General features: G+C 51.3%; 2 protein-coding genes across 2 annotated transcripts in view; one reads left to right on the top strand and one right to left on the bottom strand.

Annotated features, from left to right (window-relative positions):
- Nucleotides 1–20,173, bottom strand: part of LOC101844785 (zinc finger protein 54-like) — a 1,121,204-nt gene that overhangs the window by 1,008,714 nt on the left and 92,317 nt on the right. The gene's annotated exons all lie outside the window — the stretch shown is intronic.
- Ppp2r1a (protein phosphatase 2 scaffold subunit Aalpha) lies at nt 584–19,906 on the top strand. The gene is made up of 15 exons (XM_005086702.4): nt 584–742; nt 7,146–7,236; nt 8,678–8,778; nt 9,772–10,004; nt 10,643–10,790; nt 10,891–11,046; nt 12,700–12,814; nt 12,919–12,989; nt 13,405–13,539; nt 14,986–15,159; nt 15,472–15,532; nt 16,140–16,294; nt 17,151–17,293; nt 19,273–19,364; nt 19,456–19,906. The coding sequence occupies exons 1-15, from the start codon at nt 665–667 to the stop codon at nt 19,470–19,472; spliced, it is 1,770 nt and encodes a 589-aa protein (XP_005086759.1). The 5' UTR covers nt 584–664; the 3' UTR covers nt 19,473–19,906.

Genomic DNA, 20,173 nt, shown 5'->3' with positions numbered 1-20,173 from the left:
TTTTTCGATCTTAAGGGGAAATGGTTGGGAGACTAGAGCAGATAGTAAAGGGGAGGGGGCGGTCCACAGGGTTTGGCGTGGCATCCTTAAATACCTTCCGCCTCGCTGACTTCTATCTAACAGAACAACTACAAGTTCCTCAGCCGGAGAAGAAGGGCTCGCCGGGGCAGTCCGCTCCGGCCCGACCAGCCTCGTCCTTCCTTACGTCACACACCGCTCCCAACACCCGAGTGGCAGCCATCTCCACGCCTCCCCCCCCTCCAACCTCGCCGCGCCGCCTCCTTCCCACTCTCGACCCTCATTGGCTCAAGGCCCCGCTCGTTTCCGTGGTTGCTAGCGGCAACGGAAGGCGGACCCAACCCCGGTTGCTAAGACACCCCACTTCCGCTTCCGGTCCTCCCGGGCGGCGGCAAGCCAATCGGGTGCGCCCGACCAATGGTGAACGGGGAAGTAGGCGGGACTTGGTTGGGTCCGGACCAAACAAGCGCGACCCTGGGCGGCCAATGGTGGCGGGACGGCCCCTGTAGCGTGGCTCGGGAGCCCCCACGCCCTCTTGGCGTCCTCCTCTCCTCCTCACACCCTCACCCCCTCCCACCCTCCACCCCGCGAGGCACCGCCCCGCCCGATCCTGGCCGCAGCCTGACGGAGACGCCAAGGAGCCGAGATGGCAGCTGCCGACGGCGACGACTCGCTCTACCCCATTGCGGTGCTCATCGACGAGCTCCGCAACGAGGACGTTCAGGTGCGGGGGGAGCCTTCCGTTAAAGCGTGCCCGGGGGAGGGGAGGGGAGGGGGGGAACCGGGATGTCCGCGGAAGGCGGCGGGGTGGGGGAAGAGAGAGGTGAGGCGATGGCTCCGGGTTCTCCGGGAGTGGCGGAAGGCAGCGGCGGCCAATCAGAGGCCGGCTCTCATCGTTCCCGGTGGCGGGATTCGATGAGACGGCGCTCCTGATTGGGTCCCGGGCCCCCAGCGGAGGGCAAGCCTCGAGGGTCCCTCCTGGGTGCGCGCGGCCGCCCCGGGGACCTGTGCCTGGGCGGCCCGAGATGGCCTGGGGAGGGAGCCTGCGGCCGCCTGCCAGTCGGGTGATTGGCGGCGGCGGCGGGCTCAGAATGCCCCCCCGGGGGGGGGAGACAGACCGGGGTGTGGGGCGCGTGACCTGCCGAGGAGGGCAAGCCCCTCCTGGGTGCTGGGGGACCCGGGTCCATTGCTCTCCATTGCTCTCAGCGTTGGCCCCAGCTGGGCCGAGTTGGGGGGGGAACACTGATACCAGGGCACCAATCCATTCCTCCTCGCGGGCCGCCGCCTCTTTATTTTGGGGTAGCCCATCCCCCTGGAGAAGGACGGAGGGAAGGAGGACGGGAAAGTCACCTCTCCTGAGATTTAACTCGCCTAATTCCAGGGACGGGTCACGTGTACACACGCATACCACCACCACCCACTCCCAGGCCGGATCGGGCTTTTGCCTAAGCGGGTTGATAGTTGAGGTTCGCGGGCGAAGAGTGACCCCGGGGCTTTAGTGGGTCTGCGGTGGGTTTGGGAAAAAATAAAAAGAGGTCAGACCTCAAGGCCGCATCCTCTCACCTGAGGCTGACCTTGTGTTCACATTTTTTTCCGTCGCCCCCTGGCTTCCGTTTTCTACAAAATACCGGCTAATAATAGTCCTGGCTCACCCCGATGCCTGAGGAAAGGTAGTAAAATAGAACTGGCCGCTTGTAAAGGGCCCATAAATGTTAGCTGTTAGTTGGGGGGAGGGGGCGGGAGTGGCTGTTGCGGTACCATGCTCTGTGGTGCCTCTATTTCTCCTGGAAGAATTACCTGTGGGGCACTGGGTAACCTGAGGCTGAGCCCAGCCTCTGAGTCTTGGGTATATGATTCTGGTTCTGGTACCAGGCAGGCTGGAGCTGTATTTCTGGGCCTTCCACTTTCTGCTGATTGACTCAGGCAATCCGTGTTTTTCTTCTGTTAAATGGGAATAGCAACCTGGTTTTAGTGTTCAGTGAACACATGCGGTGTTGTAAGGAATGTTGTTGGGGGCTGGCTTCGAGGTGGTGCCTGTAAACTCAGCGCTCAGGAGGCAGGGGTAGTGGGTTCAAGGCTAGCCTAGTCCACATAGTGACACTGTTGTATCAACAAAGAAACAGGCTGGTTGTTGCACGGGTGTGGAACAGGTAAAGAGAACTACCACCTGTAATAAGTGATGAGCCCTGTCAGTGTTGGTAATGAATCAGCAGTTTGTTGGCCTGTGTTCTGAGCAGTGCTCTAGATGCTGGGAGAAAAGGGACAAAAACTGGCCTTGGAAGAGTTTACCTCATAGTGAGGAGTGGCAGACTGTGTTGACTGAAAGGTTGTAAAGAGAAAAGTAAGGAATGGAGGGTATGTTGTTAGAGGAAGTGTGGGCAAGTCTTGTTGGAAAGTTGAGCCAGTACCCGCTTGTGGTCAGGGAAGGAACTGTGAGATTCTGGGCAGAGTGCATGCCGTGTAAACGTTGGGCGAGGAACTGGGCCAGTTCAGAGACTCCTTCCAGGGTGCAGCGTTTGGGAAGTTGGGGAAGAGACTTACAGCAAGAGGGACTATCCCCATGCAATGACTGTAGTCCTCAGCTTGAGGCAATTTTTGCCACCAGGGACGTTTAGCAATGTCTAGGGATGTTTTGGTTGCCATAACTGGGAGGTTGTTGCTGCTTTTAGTGGGTACATGTCAAGAATGCTGTTATACGTTGTTGCTGCATACAGGCCATCCATCCCTCATGGGGGGGGAAATGTCCCACTTAAAGGCATTAGTGCTAAGGTTGAGGGAAGCTGTTGGACAGGATATACACCAGGGGTTAAGAAGGAAGTTGGTTAGTTTAGGTTATTGTGCCGGTTTTGTCTGTAACAGATTGCCATACATTTAACAGTCTAAAGCAGCATGAAGTTTTATTTATGGTGCTAGAGATGAGAAGCCTGTCAAGTCTCACTGGGTGACCGTGACCAAAGAACTTGCAACTGCTTGATAACAGCCTAGCTTTGAATTCAGGCCACTTGACCTCACAGCTTTCAGCCCCTTTTCTCCAGCACTCACAGGGCTATCTTCCTAGGAAAAAAAAATGGGCATTTCGAGTAAAAGAGCAGCTGCCCACAGCTGGGGAGGAAGCTCGATATTTAGGATCTCAACTCTTAGACATATTTCCGCAATGACCGTGTGGATGGGTGACAATCACAATGCTTAGGTTCTGGTTGGGGGTTCGTTGCTTTCCATACATCAAGTGTCTGTATCTCTGCATCAGCATCCTTGCCTTTTAAAATGGTATTTCTGGAACAAGACCTCAAAGCGCAGTGCCGAGCGTGTTAATACACCTAATACAGCAGCTGAGCGCACAGGGAACAATCTATAGCTGTTATGTGCTGTTAACACTGGCATTAAGATAATGACTGTGATTGCTGCGGCTGCTCCCCAGTTGTGGCCCTAACCCATGAATTTCCCATAGTCCAGCTGGGGGAGGAGCACAAACATCTCTATGCCTTAAACACAAAGGGGAAAGGAAGCTGGCTGCTAGGACAGCCATCCCTGTAGAATTTCATTTGTAAAAACTGAGGCAAGAACATTGAAAAACTAGTACACGGGTCAGGAAAACACAGGCTTGGACCATGTCCAGCCACTGCTGGCTTTTGCAAGTGAAGTTTTGCTGGAATACAAGCCACACCAGTTTGTTTACATAATGTCTCCTTCCCGTTGCTGTTGTGCTGTGAGTGGCCTGTGAGGCTGGGAACATTTACTGGCAATTTAGATACCAATTTTGCTGGGTACTCAGCAGTGCACTGAGCACCGAGAACCACAAAACTCAACCAAACCCACATGGAGCTTATTGGGGAGGGGGAGCAAGGGGACCAGGAGCGGAAATGAAAAGGGGAGGAACAGGCAGGAAGCGTTTGCTCAAGAGGGAAAGCCTGTACATGCGTACAGAGTCCTCACCCAGCCATGCAATGCAGGGCCCTTGGAGCTTTCTAGTATCTGCCTAAATGCAGGTGTGCTACCCTGCCTGCTGTCAGGGGGCAGGGTCCTCATAATGCCAGGATATCAACAGCATCTGCAAACTCACTGCCAACATCTAGGGGTTGTGTCTGCAATATTTGGTTTTTTAACCTTTCCATAGATCTCTGCACATCTTATAGGCTCAAAATAAAGTTTTCAAATTTATAGTCCTTCGTTTATCCTGATGTCTTTTTACTACCAAAATGAGATTTGGGGCCTCCTCTGTTGTTACTCCAGAAGCCAGTGACGTTGTTCTTTGTTTGTTTTTGGTTTTGAGGTGAGGTATTGTTTTGTAGTCCAGGCTGACCTGGAAGGCATTGTTCCTGCCATAGCCTCTCAAGTGCTGGGGACACAGGTGTGCACTGCTGTGCTCAGGTACAATTTCCATCATAGCATTCTATCAGATTCTTAGCATAGTCTGTGAGCTCAGGCCCTCCTAAATCCCCTGATGCAAGAACCGTGCTTGTCCAGGATCACAGTCACTTGTAGACCTCTTTCCAGGTGTCTGGGGCCTGGAAAGGGAGCAGATAGAGAGAGCCCACTCCTCACCGGTCCCTCCTCTGTCCTCTTTTCCTTCCAGGAAAAGTTTCCCTGTGTGATAAGGGTTTTTTGTTGTTGTTGTTGTTGTTGTTATTATTATTGTTGTTTTTCGAGACAGGGTTTCTCTGTATTGTTTTGGAGGCTGTCCTGGAATGCACTCTGGCCTCGAACTCATGGAGATCCGCCTGCCTCTGCCTCCCGGCTGTGATAAGGGTTTGTAATCCCTCAAGCATCACCTTCTTCACAACGTTATCTTATTGCATTCTTGGGACAGCTCTGGACCTGTGGAGAAGGAGACCTGTGGAGAGGAGGAGACAGGCAGGGAAGTTGTCATAGTCGGCTCTCAGGCTTGGTCACACGTGTGTTCTTCCCTAGGGTGAAAACCATCAAGTGATAACCAACCTAGATGGAAATACTTGAAGGCAGACCAGGCATATGTGTTAGTCAGTCATTAGACAAGACTGATGTAGTAAATCACCACAAGCAACATATATATCCTCTGAAAGTCCTGAAGGCCAAAAGTCCTGAAACCAAGTTGTCAGGAGTTCCTCCGAGGTTCCAAGGGAGGCCTGGCTCTTATCTCGCCTAACTTCAGAGAGCCATTGGCAAGTCTTGGTGTTCTTGGTCGTGTGGAGATGCCACGCCAACATCTTCCTCCATTTTTACACAACTCGCCTTCTGCAAACATGTCTTCTCTGTACTGCTGCTTATGAGGATACTCTCACTGGGTCTAGGACCAACTCTGAATTGAGGATGGTTTCATCTTTTACTACTAGCAGAAGATGTTTTCATAGGGGCAAGTACCAGCGTTAGAACTGGTTTGTGTCTCCCGCCCACATGCTGTGTGTTGGAAGAGCTAAAATGCTTGCTGTTCCTGAGCTCTCACACTACAATCAGGAGAGTTCCATGATCCTAAGTGGCCCATGACTTCCCCACTAACAAACAAGAATTCCGTTCTGCAGCAGCCCCCACCAGCCTAGCGCCATCGGGTTGCTGTTCTGTGTTAAGAGAAGCTTTTTCCTTTGCTAGCCGCTTTGGTTTATCCCCCGCCAGTCGCCTGGGCTCTGCCGCGCCAGCCTGGTTCTAGATCTGCATGAGTCCCAAATAAACACACAGGAGGCTATATTAATTATGAAGCTGTTGGCCTTGTTTGTCTCTTACTGGCTAGCTCTGCCTTAAGTAATTACCCCATAATTGTTAATCTAAGTATGTCTCTTACCGGAGAATAGTTCCCGGTGTCCTACCCCCATGGCGGTTACATGTTGACTCTCCTGTGTTTCCCCTTCCCAGAATCCTCCTCGACTCCTAGTCCCTCCTATCTAGGTTTTCTATTGGCCAGACAGTACTTTATTGACAAATGCACAGGCAAATAACAGGACTTCCCCAACAGTTCTGTAGCCCGGTGCAGTCGGGGTGCCGCCTACTTGGAAAGTGTCAGATCCCACAGTTGAGGTCTCATCCCATGATTCTTCAGATGCCAGTTGTAAGCCCAGGTCTTTACCTGTGCTTCTTCATCAGCTGGCTGTAAATCAGGGTTCCTGCATGCCCCATTTTGTAACTGATAGACTTAAGGAAAACCTAGAACGGTTTCAACATTCTTCTTGGCCTCTGCAGCATTACTTCTTCTGGCGTATGGGGCCCATTCTGAGGTGGGATTTATTGTTGATTGGGATGAATCCTTTATGGCTGCTGTAGTATAGGAAGACGTGAAGATGAGGCTTACTGTGACTGCCTTTGTGCAAGAGACATTCTGACTATTTCAGTCTATGTGAAGGGAAGCTACAAGCCAGAAGTAATAAGCAAAAACACATGCTTACATAGAGACAGCATATACACCTTCATATTTGAGTCAGCCACACTGAAGTAGCCTTGCTTTTTGTTTTGGATTTTTTTTGTCTTTTTTCCTTTTTTTTTTTTTTAGCATGTTAATATACATAATATGGGTTCATCATGGCATTCTCCTGCATCTACATGATATACTTTGGTCATAATCCTCTGTACCCTGCCATTCTCACTAGTCCCCTTCTTCCCTCACTTACAGTCATCTGACTTAGCGTGGTTTATAGGCGTATTGGTAAGGTGTATGGTTGTTTTGTTGTTGTTGTTTTGGGTATGTGTTTGTTTTTGCTTGTGTATTTTGATGTGGTCTTGCTATGTAGTTCAAAATAGTCTCAAACTTCTGAGTGTTGGGGTCACAAGGGTGTACCACTGTGCCCAGCTACTTCATTAAATTGTTAGCTCTTGTTGCCACTGTTAGCCATGTTTGTTGAGATGGGTAATCTTGCAGATGATGCTGGCCTTGAACTTCTGATTCTCCTGCTACCACCTCCCAAATGGGAGGGGAAGGGGGGTTTTGATTTTAGACTAAACTTGGAAAGACCTGGTGGGGGGCAGGTCTGGCTTCTGTTACTGCCACAGAACACAGAATTGCTTGGTTGTATTTTACTGTTAGCTATTGTTGATCATTGAACATCTTCGTGAATAGCTTTTGGTGCGCCCCCGCCCAGGTGGGGACCTTTGGTTTCAGAGCTGTGGAACTCCCATGGATCCAAAATTCCTAACGTTCCCCCTTCTTTTTCTGGGCCTTTCATTAGCTTCGCCTCAATAGTATCAAGAAGCTCTCCACCATCGCCTTGGCCCTTGGGGTTGAACGGACCAGAAGTGAGCTCCTGCCCTTCCTCACAGGTAAGGATTTCTGGAGCCGAGACGCTGGGAGGACAGTTGTGTGGTTCTTGCTAATGAGTAGAAGTCTCACTGTAGATTAATAAATTGTAAGTCTTCCCTATGCCACTGTAGCAGTCCTCTCAGAAAATGATCTAGAATGATGGAGCAATAGAACCTAGTTTAAATCCCAGCTTCAACTGTTAGCATGGACATTAGACAAGTCTCTTCAACTTTGTTTTCATCTCTAAAATGAAGATACCTTCTCCATACTGTATTGCTGATGCAGGCATTAAAGAGCAATAAGCGTTAACATTTATTACATAGGTGTCGCATGCCAGCTGGCCACTGAACTCCTTCTGAGATGCTGAGTTAACGCTTAGCTCACACAGGGTTTATAGTGGTGTCTACTCTTGCATGTCCATCATCTTAGCCTCATAGCAACACCTTACAGCAAGGAATGCTCCTGTTGCTGATTTGTCCGTGAGGAACCTGACACACAGAAAGATGAAGTAGCTCGTTTCCCTGGCATTTTTCTGTCTGGAGGTGACCACGGGGATTTTTGTATTTAGGCTCCATAGTAGGCAGTATTAGCTAACTGTGCTGCTGGGATGCAAAGGGAGTGAGATTCAGGACCATCGTGTGGATGTATAGGCACAGAGGTGCCGGAATAACCAGGGACAAAGGCCCTGTGTTCAGACGGCCAGGGTTCAGGCCTGCCTTGCTGTTTTCCTTCCTCTGCAATGTCAGAAACCACATAATGGGACCACGACAGTTCACTAAGCTAAGTAGGAAAATGCTACTCGGGTGTATTGTTTGAAAATTGCCTGTGGCATTTTAATAATCCAGATGGGAAGAACTGTGGGAGCCAGAATGCGCGGAAGACCAAAGATTGAAGAGGAACTGTGATTCAAACAGATTTATCTTTGAGCTGCTGGAAATCTAAGTAATGTCAGATTTCTTCTGCTCTGGGCTCAGAAAGTGTTCAGAATAATAGCAAGCGGCAGGCACATGTCCAGGACAGTGATAATATTTCAGAGAGCACAAGCTAAATGCCTCTCATTATTCTGCAAGCAGCATGTGGCTGAACCAAGCCATGCAAGGTAGAAAAGAATTTCCTGCCTAAAGATTTAGGAGTAACTGAAAACAAGCAGTGTTGTGCGTTTTAGCTGGGCCCAGCTGAAGTTCCACTCAACGTCCTGTGCTGCAAACACTTGGTTGTGTTTGCCCCGTTGAGAGGAAGCCAAGACTGTGGCTTAGAGGTAGTGGCGCCACTCAGTTCACCAGCACCGAAAAGGCAGTGTGGCACTTGGGCTCCCTCTGCTCGGCGGTGGAGGATGGTGGAGAGGGGGTAGTGAGAAGATAACGATGCTGACAGCTGGCAGGGGGGGGGCAGTGTGCTTGTTTGCAGCTTAGGTCACTGGTTCAGCTTGAGTCTTTGATGGGCTTGGTCTTTGTCCCACAGACACCATCTATGATGAAGATGAGGTCCTCTTGGCCTTGGCCGAACAACTGGGAACCTTCACCACTTTGGTTGGAGGACCCGAGTATGTGCACTGCCTGCTGGTGAGTGACAGCTGGGCGGTCCCCTAATACGTCTTCCCCCACTTTGGGGTCAAAACTGTAGTTCTACCCCTGGGGACCAAGAAGGAGAGGAATTAGGAAGGCTGGAGATGACATTTAATCTCCAGTGGCCATCCATTCTGGATACTGACCCACACGAGGGCCAGCTGACTCCCCACTTGTAGGGTTGTGGGTTTGGGGTCAGGCAGGGTTCTGCCACTTACTGACACGACTTTCAAGAGTGCTAACCTTTCTGTCTTGCAAAGTGGAGGCCACTTAGGTCTACCCTGATAACTCAGACTCCCTCACGCAGGGAATATAGTGAGTGCTCACAGTTAGATGCTGTGGTTGTCGTGATTGGGCAGGAAGGTATGCTTGATATGTGAACCACATAGGCTGCCAGGGTGTTGAGTCATCCTGCCAGGGACTCGTAACTAGTAAGTGGCAGAGCTGGGTTTTCAAGATGGTTTGCCTGAGTGACCAGGCCCTCCCTTGCCACACCACCTGTCTGTGCATCTGCTGGATTACAGCTGGAAACACAGACAGGACCCAATACTGACAGGACCTGTTGTGCAGGGAAGGAGAGCCTAGTGGTCTTCTCCATCTTGACAGGTAGCTGTTAGTGGCTTAGGCAAATTACGTAGCCTGTGTACTTGAGACCCTTGCTCTTTGATTAACGAGGACAGTATCAAGAGCGTTTTACAATACGCATACAAAGGAGTGACAAATACGTGAGCAATACCTCAAACCCAGTGTGGATGCAGGAGCCAGCATCAGCGATGATTCCTGTACATTGAGAGCTACACACACACGGGCCTCCTTGAGAATTGGTTCATGGGCCCAGTGAAGTTCTTTCAGGGATCCGCATGAGACACTTGTGATAAAGGATGGCGTGGGGACATCAGAGGGGTCTCATTAGACCAGGCCATGAGGTAGGGTTCCATAGCTGTGACTTTGGGGAGGACACCGTTTTCTAACCTGGAGTTCTCATCACAGCCACCCCTGGAGTCACTGGCCACGGTGGAAGAGACGGTGGTGCGAGACAAGGCGGTAGAATCCTTACGGGCCATCTCCCACGAGCACTCACCGTCCGACCTAGAGGCTCACTTCGTGCCTCTGGTGAAGCGGCTGGCGGGGGGAGACTGGTTCACCTCCCGCACCTCGGCCTGCGGCCTCTTCTCAGTCTGCTACCCCCGAGTATCCAGTGCTGTGAAGGCGGAGCTCCGACAGTGAGTCCTCCCCACTTGCCTCTTGGCACCCCGCGTCCGGTCCCCTTCCTCAGCCTTCCTCGAAACCTCAGCCCCTCTGGGTCTTCCCAGAACCTAACGCTTCTGAGCTCTAAGACCTGCTCCCTCCTCAGCTCTCTTCAGGGAGGCTTGTTCCCCTTGGTCTGTCTTCACAGACATTCGTTCCTGCCACTGGTTATACGTGGCGTGCCCGGAACAGAATCCACAACTCCACAGAAGTGGTGTCTGGTGTTACCTGCATGCAGCCTGCCCCAGGATTAGACACCTCAGTAGATGTTCCTGGCAGTTGCTGACTGCCCTGTTCGATGCTCAGACCTGGGAAGCCATATGCACATACTACGATGACTGCATTAGTTCCTCTGTGTCCCTAACTGAGGCTTCTGATGAGGAAGACCTGTCATTGGCATTTAAAACACTTGTACGGCCATAGCCAGTCATTGGTACCTCAAGTCAGCTGCGTGGGGACGTCCATTATGTTTGGTCCCGTGTTTTAGGGCTGGGGAGACAGGGCCCATGAGTTGTAATACGAAGTCACCATTGTCAGCAGCAGCGTCTACAGCAGAGCCGGTTGGGCTCTTGGACTTCCCTGGCTCCTAAGCCCAGGCCTCCGTCTGTCACAGGTACTTCCGGAACCTGTGCTCAGACGACACCCCCATGGTGCGGCGGGCCGCAGCCTCCAAGCTGGGGGAGTTTGCCAAGGTGCTGGAACTGGACAATGTCAAGAGTGAGATCATCCCCATGTTCTCTAACCTGGCCTCTGACGAGCAGGTGAGTCAGTCCCCGGCTCATGGTGCCCTCACCTGCTCAGGCAGGGGACCCCAGCGCTCAGTGCTCCTCTGCTTCCCCACCTCACCCCTGTCCTCCCCAGGACTCGGTGCGGCTGCTGGCAGTGGAGGCATGCGTGAACATCGCCCAGCTTCTGCCCCAGGAGGACCTGGAGGCCTTAGTGATGCCCACCCTGCGCCAGGCCGCTGAGGACAAGTCCTGGCGTGTCCGCTACATGGTGGCCGACAAGTTCACAGAGGTAGGTTGGTGTGGGGACACAGGAGAGGACACAGTGTGGGAGCTGGCGTGCTTTATTAAAGCGACCTCAGTCTTAATGAGCAGCCCGGTGATCTCGCAGAGCCGGCCCTGGATGGGCTGATTGGCAGCTGAGAATGCTGAGATGAGAATGATTTAGAATCAGAGTTCCGGCTCCATGAAAGCATGGTCCCTTAAGAAAGATGTAGTCCAAGAGTTGGCAGGGTCAGGATTGAAATTTCCTTACCTGACAGCATGCCCCACCCCCTCTCCACCAACCCCCCCCCACCCTTTCCACTCCACCAACCCCCCCCACCCTTTCCACTCCACCAACCCCCCAGTGCTGAGCTTTGACGCCAAGGCTTGACCCATCTGTGCCATGCTAGGCCAGTGCTTCTCCGCTGGGCCTTATTCCCAGGCCCATAGCTGTTTAGCAGCGCCTTTGGTGGCGGCCTGGAGTCAGTGAGTTGCACACATACCTTGCCTTCAAGGAGCAGGCTGAAGGTCAGCCTCAGTAGAAAGTTGTGATGGAGTGTGCTGTTCTCTGCCTCGTGGTGGTGAGGGGAGGATGAGGAAATGGCGCTAGATGGGGGTTGTGTCCCAGCAAGAAGACAGCCTGTGCAGACGGTGTTGGAGGGGAGAGACAGACATCAAGCAGTGGGGTCCTGCGATTCAGTGAGTGAGAGAAGGGACAGAGCTGATGAGTAAGAGCACCCCCTGGCGGTAATGGGTGAGAGCACCCCTGGTGATGATCACTGCGGTTGGCTAGAAGGCTCAGCCCTAAGGACTGTTTGCGTGTGTACAGTGAAGTTGTGTGACATGTGGCCATGCAGGAGTTGTGTGCCCCGGCGGCAGGCTTACCCTAGGTCTCGGAAGATGGGACCTTGGGCTATGGAGATAACAATTTGCCCACAGCAGTCCACAAGCATGGTCTTTGTTTGATTTTGAGACAGGGTTTTTCTGTGTAGCTTTGGAGCCTATGCTGGCATTCACTCTGTAGACCAGGCTGGCTTCGAGCTCACACAGAACTACCTGCCTCTGCCAGCTCCTGGGATTAAAGGCTTGTGCCACCAATGCCTGGCTTCAAATACATGTTCTTAAATAAAAGGTAGCATGTGCCCAAGATAATATGAGGTCCTGCAAGATTTTCAGTCATTTATTCTCCTAGCAGTGGTAAGTCGTCCTGCTTCCAAATGGTCCTCCAAGCAGGTTGAAGCAGACCTACATACTTCCTTTTCCTGGACTGGCAGGGCTCATATGTCTTTCTCTTCACTCTTAGTTCATTTTAACTACAAAAATTACTCCTGCTTCTTGGAGCCTATTAAATAAAATACAAAGATGCTTATATTTACATGTCAGATGATAGTGGGAGCCACTTAACTGTGTTTAGATAACGGAAAGTCCAACCCCAAGAAGCCTAACCTGAGTGGAAAACACACTGTGGTAGATGTCCCAGAACATTCCTTCTGTTTCTGAGGAAGCCAGAGTTCAGGAATGTAGAGGTGCCGACCTCACTGGGGATCACACTGTGGGGCTGGGATTAGGTCCCCAGTGCTATCTCTTCGAGTCGTTCTGGTGCCTTCCCCTCAGTTTTTGTGTCGTTAGCTCTGAGCGGCCGCCAGTCTCTCAGCGCTGCCCCTCTTGTCTTCGTGTACAGCTCCAGAAAGCAGTAGGGCCTGAGATCACCAAGACAGACCTGGTGCCCGCCTTCCAGAACCTGATGAAGGACTGTGAGGCCGAGGTGAGGGCCGCAGCCTCCCACAAGGTCAAAGGTTGGTGCTGGCAACCAGAACGCAGCTAGGTGGGTGGATGCCTGAGAGGCAGCCACAGACTGGGCCATCACGTCTCACCAGCACCTTCCTGTCTCTGCCCACAGAGTTCTGTGAAAACCTCTCAGCTGACTGCCGTGAGAATGTGATCATGACCCAGATCTTGCCCTGCATCAAGGTAATGGCGTGCTTGGGTGTAGGATTGGAGAATGCCAGGGAGGTGAAGATTTGGTTTTCAGTACAGTCCAATCCAAGCTAAGTTTGTGTCCTTCTGAGACACACCATAACTGGGTTGTACCGTCGTGGGTTTGGCTGTAGGCAAAATCTGAAAGTTACACAACTGACCCTAAAGATCTGAGGGATGTGTTTGCCCCTCAGAGGCCACCAAGTTCCCTCATCCGCGGAGCTTGGGGGATGGGGCAGTGGCTGCTGGAAGCACTTGTGAATAGGTGAGGTGCAGGCCTCAGCTGCCCTGGCTATGTTAAATGTAGGACAGTGTGGTCTCCTCAGACCGTCGGGGCTGAGGTCTGTGCAGCCACTTGTCACTAAAGGGATTTCTGATCCTGGGCTGCGTCCTTCCTCCTCTTCCCCAGGAGCTCGTGTCAGATGCCAACCAGCATGTCAAGTCAGCACTGGCTTCAGTCATCATGGGTCTCTCCCCCATCCTGGGCAAAGACAACACCATTGAACATCTCTTGCCACTCTTCTTGGCTCAGCTAAAGGATGAGGTAAGAGCACCAGGTTTTCAGCTCTGCAGAGATGATGGGCTGCAGGGCACCCGGTTATCCAAGAGCATTCTAGAGTCTTGGCAGCACACTCCATCTCCCTTCTCAGTGACAGGCTGTGTCTGCTTTTCACTCTTGTGAGGGCTTGCTTCATGTGCCCTTAACTTTGCACTCATCCTTCTCCTGAATGATGAGGGCACAAGAAAAGGCCAAGACAGTGGTAGTGATAGCTAGGGACCCATAGAGTGTTCCAGTGGAGAAGAGCAGACATGTAACCCATCCCATAGTTCCATTCAGACACCCTAGGTTCTGGGAGAGGTACCCCATGGTTTTTAGGTTCATGTGCCATAGAGACCTTAATGCAGTGGCATAAAAAGTTACAATTACTCCTCTCACATCATTGCAACTGGTCCTGTGGTGAGGGATTAGCTTTGCTGGTCTGGCTTTCTTGGTCTGAGGTCACAGCTGTAATTTTATATCTTGGCTCACTGAAGGGCTTCTCTCTAGCTCGTGTCTCCTACGTGGTCCATTGACCATAGCCAGTCAGTTCACCATACCTGTCTGTGCAGGTGGTCTAGACCACAGAAAACAAAAGATGTCACTGTGGTGACAGTTCAGGGAATTGGATTTGAATCTGTAGGCAAACTGCTGTGGCTGAAATAGATCTTGTTAGGAGAGTGTGGCCGGTGTTAGGGAGAGGTGAGGGAGAGGGCCAGTGGTCTTGGGATGCCTGCCTGGGGTGCTGCTGCCCATTCTACTGCCCATTCTAGTTCTTTAATGGAGCACTTGGATGGGTACCCAGTAGCTGATTCTAAATGACGGCCCAATTCCCAGGCTGGGACAAAGATTCCTCACAGACTGTTTCGTATTCCAGAAGTCTTTCTTTAGAGAAAGTGTGTGAAGTCAAGGAAAAATCTAACATTCTCAGCTCTGGGTCCAGTTTCTATCACCACCACCACAGCAACAACAACAAAAAGGAAAAAAAAAAAAAACAGAACAAAAAACTCCTCCTGGATCTGGGTTTTGGGTTTTCTGGAGAACTTGCTTTTGGTGGCCTCTGTGGGGCCGGTCCATGTGTTTGTTCCTATAGCTGTCTCTGCTCTATGGCATGAGTGTGAACGGCTATGGACTGTAAATCCGAGTTCGCACTGCTTGGACAGAGGCTCATCACATGTCCTCCCTGGTTTGGCATTAGTAGTTCAGGTGATGAGAATGATGGAGAATGAGTCCTACACATTCATCCCCTGGTGTTCCAGGCACTAGATACTCCGGCACATCGAGTGGCTCCCATTTCACTTTGCAGAAGCTCGGCTACCCTGAGACTAGATGGATATTTGGTCATTTCGTGCTACAGGACGATACCCAGATGGGAGCCCTTGCCTGCTCCTATTATGCTTCTAGGGCTGCTGTATGTAGTGTGTTCTCTTTCTCCTCCTGTCTCTTCCCAAGTGTCCTGAGGTGCGGCTGAACATCATCTCTAACCTGGACTGCGTGAACGAGGTGATCGGCATCCGGCAGCTCTCTCAGTCCCTGCTCCCTGCCATTGTGGAGCTGGCCGAGGATGCCAAGTGGCGGGTGCGGCTGGCCATCATTGAGTACATGCCTCTGCTGGCTGGGCAGCTGGTGAGTGAGGAGCCAGGTTTTGGTGGCCCTGAGGTGATAGATTCGAGGGTCTGTTGTGGTCAGGGCAGCAGTGCCAGGGCTATGGTGCTGTGACCAGGGGCTTGGAGCCTCAGTGTGGGCAGGGAGGGCTGCCCAGGGAGGGAGGGCTGGACTCAGGAACTGGGTCCCTAGCAGACGCATGGAGCTTAGTCAGAGGAAGCAGATTGGCAGCTCTGATGGGGTTCACAATTGCCTGATTCTTGGGGACCCCTCCCTCCCCCCCTTCCTCTCCCCTACCCCGCATTCCCTTGCCAATCACTTTTTCCCCTGCAGGGTGTGGAGTTTTTTGATGAGAAACTCAACTCTTTGTGTATGGCCTGGCTGGTGGATCATGGTAAGTACCCCAGCAACACAGCAGGAGGCGTTAGTAGCCACGGCAACAGACAGATGAGCTGGCATGTTTCCTTGCTGCCAGTGCTCACCGGGACCCGCTCTGTTGTTGTTTAAGAAAATCCTAGAGAAGTGAGGGTGTGGGGTCGGGTATCTGTGGAGTGAAGTTGGAGAGCCGCCGAGCAGAAAGGTGTGGGTTTGAACCCTTCACTTTTGTGAATCGTAAGCAAGTGCCTTCCCATCCTGCAGCCTCACACGCATGTCTCGGGCCCTCGTGAGACTTGTTCCTTATTAAGTGGTTAAAAAGAGTTACTGTGTTTCTCTGCAGGCAGTTTTAAGTAGTGTGCATTAAATAACTTGAGATGTAATTCGTACGAGCAGAGCCTCAGTTAGCACATCTGAGTAACAAGGCGAATGGCGTCTGCCTCTTCGGGCGGCCAGAAGGTGCTGTATGAGAGAGACTGGGCACAGCGTAGCAAGGGCTGGGTTCTGTGTGGCTGCATTGACTGCACCTGTGTGGTGTGGCCATGGGCAGGAGCAGGTGGGGCTCTCTACCTCTGCTGGTCAGCGCTTCACCCTGAATCTCCTCCCTTGCCCTTTCCCGACTGCAGTCTATGCTATCCGTGAGGCTGCCACCAGCAACCTCAAGAAGCTGGTGGAGAAGTTCGGCAAGGAGTGGGCCCATGCCACTATCATCCCCAAGGTCTTAGCCATGTCTGGAGACCCTAACTACCTGCACCGGATGACTACACTCTTCTGCATCAATGTGAGCACCCCAACTGCCTGTCGGACCCCAGGGGATGGGGGTGTCCCTGAGACACAGGTGGAGGGGGGCGCTTACCTACCCCTTGGAAAAGGAAACATGACTTGGTGCCAGGCATGAGTCTCTGAGGACTGCAGGCCCAAGCTTGAGTCTGCAGTGTCAGTTCAGGCCTCTGGGGCCCAGGGATTGCACGGTGAGGGATGCAGGATGGATGAGCTTGTGTGTGAGAGTTCTGAGCACCCTCCACTTATTACTGGGCAGCAGAGGAGCAAGTGTGTGGCTGTGGGGCTAAGCTGGCTCCAGTCCAGCTGTGCCACACATCAGAGGAGCTGAGCAGTCGTGCTTTGGGGATTTCCGTTGGTGCTCACCAGGCTGGGAAGAGTAATGTAATAGACAAAGAGACCACAGAACAGTTCTGATTCTGTCAGAATGTGCGTACTAATATTCATTAGCATTACATTGACCATACTGCTTTTCTGACATGTAAATCCTATTCAGACTAGACGCTAAAGGATGGGTAGGAAATGACTTTAGGGAAATATTTTGCTCATTTCCTCCACACTACAATTCGGAGACTCCTGTGTTAAGCAGGGATTTCAGGGGTTGGAAATCTGAACCGCTCAAACCCTGAAGATGAAGGAAATCCACACATAGAGCCCAGACCATCTCCAAAGGAAGACTGTTAGGGAGTTTAGGGCTACAACAGGGTAACCTCTCTTCAGGGTGATGCCTTTGGGTCCAGATTCTCCCACATTCCTCTGGGAACCTGACCGTGACCCAGGTGGCCTGGTCAGTGGGTGACATGAGGACTTAGCACTGAGCCTCACATAACACTGTTTCTGCCATTCACTGGTCTCAGGTGCTGTCTGAGGTCTGTGGGCAGGATATCACCACCAAGCACATGTTGCCCACGGTTCTTCGTATGGCTGGTGACCCAGTCGCCAATGTCCGCTTCAATGTGGCCAAATCCCTACAGAAGATAGGACCCATTCTTGACAACAGGTGAGGTCTGAATCTTGTTCTAAACATCTTAGATATTTGAAGATGTAACCCGGGTTTGAAACCTCCTTTCTTGTGACCCTGGCCTCTTGTTTTCCTCTCTACAACATCTGTTTTCTCTGTTTTAGAATGAGAATTCATTCCCACAGGATAGAATGAAGAAAAAGAGGGAGATTGGTAGTTGCAGCCTTCACTGTAACAAATTACTACAAAATGAAATTAGTCAGTATCTATTTATGTACCATGTTTATGTAAATAAAGTTATGCTTGTATCTAAAATTTATACTTCTACTATAGACATCAAATAACCAAAAATATATTTAATAAATTACATGTAACATTTCTAGTGAGGCTATTAAACAGTCCCCAGGAAGGTTGGGGAAACATGTGCATACATAATTAAGAAACAGCAAGGTGGATATTCATGTCTTGCTGGAACATTTTCCAGAGCACACAAAACAGTGGATACCATTGTAGTTTGATGGAGAAATATCCATTTTCTAAAAAAGGCAGGGTCGTTCAGATGCCCGTGTAAAATAAATGGAATTCTTGCTGCTGCATATACAAATTAATCTGAAGTTAGTTTTCAAACCAGAACCAGGATGATGAATAAAACTTGTGAAAAAATATAGAAGGATGTCTTCCTGACTTGGACAGGACATAGAAAAGCTAAGTTTTGAAAGAAGAGATTGGTAAGGTGGCCTTTATGCAGATGAAAAGCCTTGGATCAGAAGCGTAAGCCCTGACAGGATAGAGATAGATGTTCTTATGTGTAAAGAACTCATCTAGAAGCTTGTAGGTAGGAAGACAAGGAAACTTCAAGATCCAGATGGGAAGAAGACAAAGGGAAGTAGGGCCTGTGGCATTGGGGGGGGGTATTGGAAGCGGAAGGTACAAGTCAGGAGGAGAGAGAGAAGGCAAGTCGTCCATCAAAACAGTATGTGACGGTGTCATGAGGAAGCCTGTGCTTTTGTGCTAACTTAGAAATAGGATGTTCACATGCTCAGTGAGCACCTCAGTGGGTGCATCTCACTGGATGCTGAGCATTGTAGGGTCTTAGTTTGCTTCCCAGTGTCCAGACAAAAACTCACAAGTGCTTGTAACTCTAGTTCTATGGTATCCAGTACCCCCTCTTGGCTCCCAAGGACTGACACACACACACACACACACACACACACACACACACACACACACACACACACTGAGGACCATGAACTCATAAAAGTGCACACACAGACATGTAAATAAATTATACAGGGTAAAAGATCTAACAGCCAGGCATAGCTTCCAATAGTCCCAGCACTCTAGAGGTTGAGGCAAGAGGGTCATGAGTTATAGACTAGCCTGGGCCACATAGTTTGAGGTCACATGTAGCTATATAGTAAGACCTGCCTCCCCAGAATAGACCAAGCGAGCAAGCAAACAACTTTAGGTGTTAGAAATGAGGGCAGTGATTGTATGGAGGGAAGGGGGCCGCCCGCCAGCTAAAGGGGACATCTGATGCCTTTATGTCTTGTCTGTGCTCCATAGCCTTAAACCTTTGTCTCTGACATGTGCCTGCATTTCTCACAACTTAATTACGGGACAGGCAGGTCTCCCATGTAGATGCTGCTTCTAGGCCCCTTAACATCATAAAGCCTTTGATCTTCCTGCCACACCCATTTTTGGTCCTGTCTTCTACTCTGGGCTCATCCGGGCGAGGATCTAGAGCAATGTACCTTTGTATTCATACCAGACACACGGTGACCCGGTGAATATGCATTTAGTCAGTGAAGGCCTCTGCTCAGATCCAAGACGTGTGGGCTCTCCAGAGCTGTCCGTGTTGAGCTGATTCCAAGCCTAGGGATCAGGGATTTCTCGTTTTTTTATACTTCTGTGTTCGTGTACTCTGCTTTGTGATTTGATGTGTCTCTGAGGCTTCCTGCCTGGGAGCCGCTGCCCAGCCTAGCCTGGCTCACCATCTTTTCTTCTCCCCTCTCCAGCACACTGCAGAGTGAAGTCAAGCCCATCCTGGAGAAGCTGACCCAAGACCAGGATGTGGATGTCAAATACTTTGCCCAGGAGGCTCTGACTGGTAAGGGCCTGAGGGTATAGAGCCCTGTGAAGGGGGGCGGGGCAGGCACTGTGGTTCGGTTCCGAGGCCTCACTGTTCCTTGTTTCCCCAGTTCTGTCTCTTGCCTGATGCTGGAAGAAGAACCATTGCCGGCCTCTGGTGTCCACCCTCCAACCCCCACCATGTGCCTCCTCTAGGGAGGTGGTGGGGGCCAATGACTGTCACTCCCTGTGCATGGTCTGACCCCAGGCTCCTCCCCCAGCACGGTTCCTCCTCTCTGTAGCCTGGAGAGACTTCTCTGCCCACCTCCCAAGGGGCTGGGGCAGTGCAGGTTGGGGAGGGCAGCAGCCTGAAAGGAAGAGCTGGCTGTTCCTGCCCACACTGGGAGAGACGGCGCATCCTAGGTCCCTGGCTCCTGCTGCTGTAATAGGGACCCTCACCCATCTACTTACAGCACCACCCTTCCTCAGACCCCCAACCATGGTTTTTTGTGTGTCAACTGTGCCATTTTTATTTTATTCCTTTCCCTACTCTTTACACAGAGAAATAAAGGTGTAGAAATAGTTGGTCCTCTCTCTAGTCTTAGTCACCAGAATGGAGGAAACTTCACTCACTGCCTGGGAGCTTGTTTTCTCCCTGAGGAGACTGTCCTGCAGCTAATCACTCCGACTGTCCTGAGGAGGAGGAGGACTTGGGTCAGCAAGAATCCAGCAAGAGCACAGGGCAGAGGCACCAGCGGCTGCTTGGCAGCGTCCTGGGATGGAGTTTAGGTTTCCGGCACCAGCAGAGGTCTCAGGTTTGTGTAGTGGTAACTGGGTTACTCCTGTGAT

The sequence above is a fragment of the Mesocricetus auratus genome, unplaced genomic scaffold (genome assembly GCF_017639785.1).
Source record: "Mesocricetus auratus isolate SY011 unplaced genomic scaffold, BCM_Maur_2.0 Super-Scaffold_100037, whole genome shotgun sequence".
Taxonomy (NCBI): domain Eukaryota; kingdom Metazoa; phylum Chordata; class Mammalia; order Rodentia; family Cricetidae; genus Mesocricetus; species Mesocricetus auratus.
The sequence above is the reverse complement of the archived record's forward strand: the minus strand, read 5'-3'. Positions and strand labels throughout refer to the sequence as shown.

What these genes read in the sequence shown, in the direction of transcription:
- Ppp2r1a (XM_005086702.4), top strand. Translation starts at nt 665, where the DNA reads ATGGCAGCTGCCGACGGCGACGACTCGCTCTACCCCATTGCGGTGCTC. An exon ending in TCCGCAACGAGGACGTTCAG is followed by an intron (nt 743 to 7,145) that starts GTGCGGGGGGAG and finishes GCCTTTCATTAG; the next exon opens with CTTCGCCTCAATAGTATCAA. An exon ending in AGATCTTGCCCTGCATCAAG is followed by an intron (nt 12,990 to 13,404) that starts GTAATGGCGTGC and finishes CCTCTTCCCCAG; the next exon opens with GAGCTCGTGTCAGATGCCAA.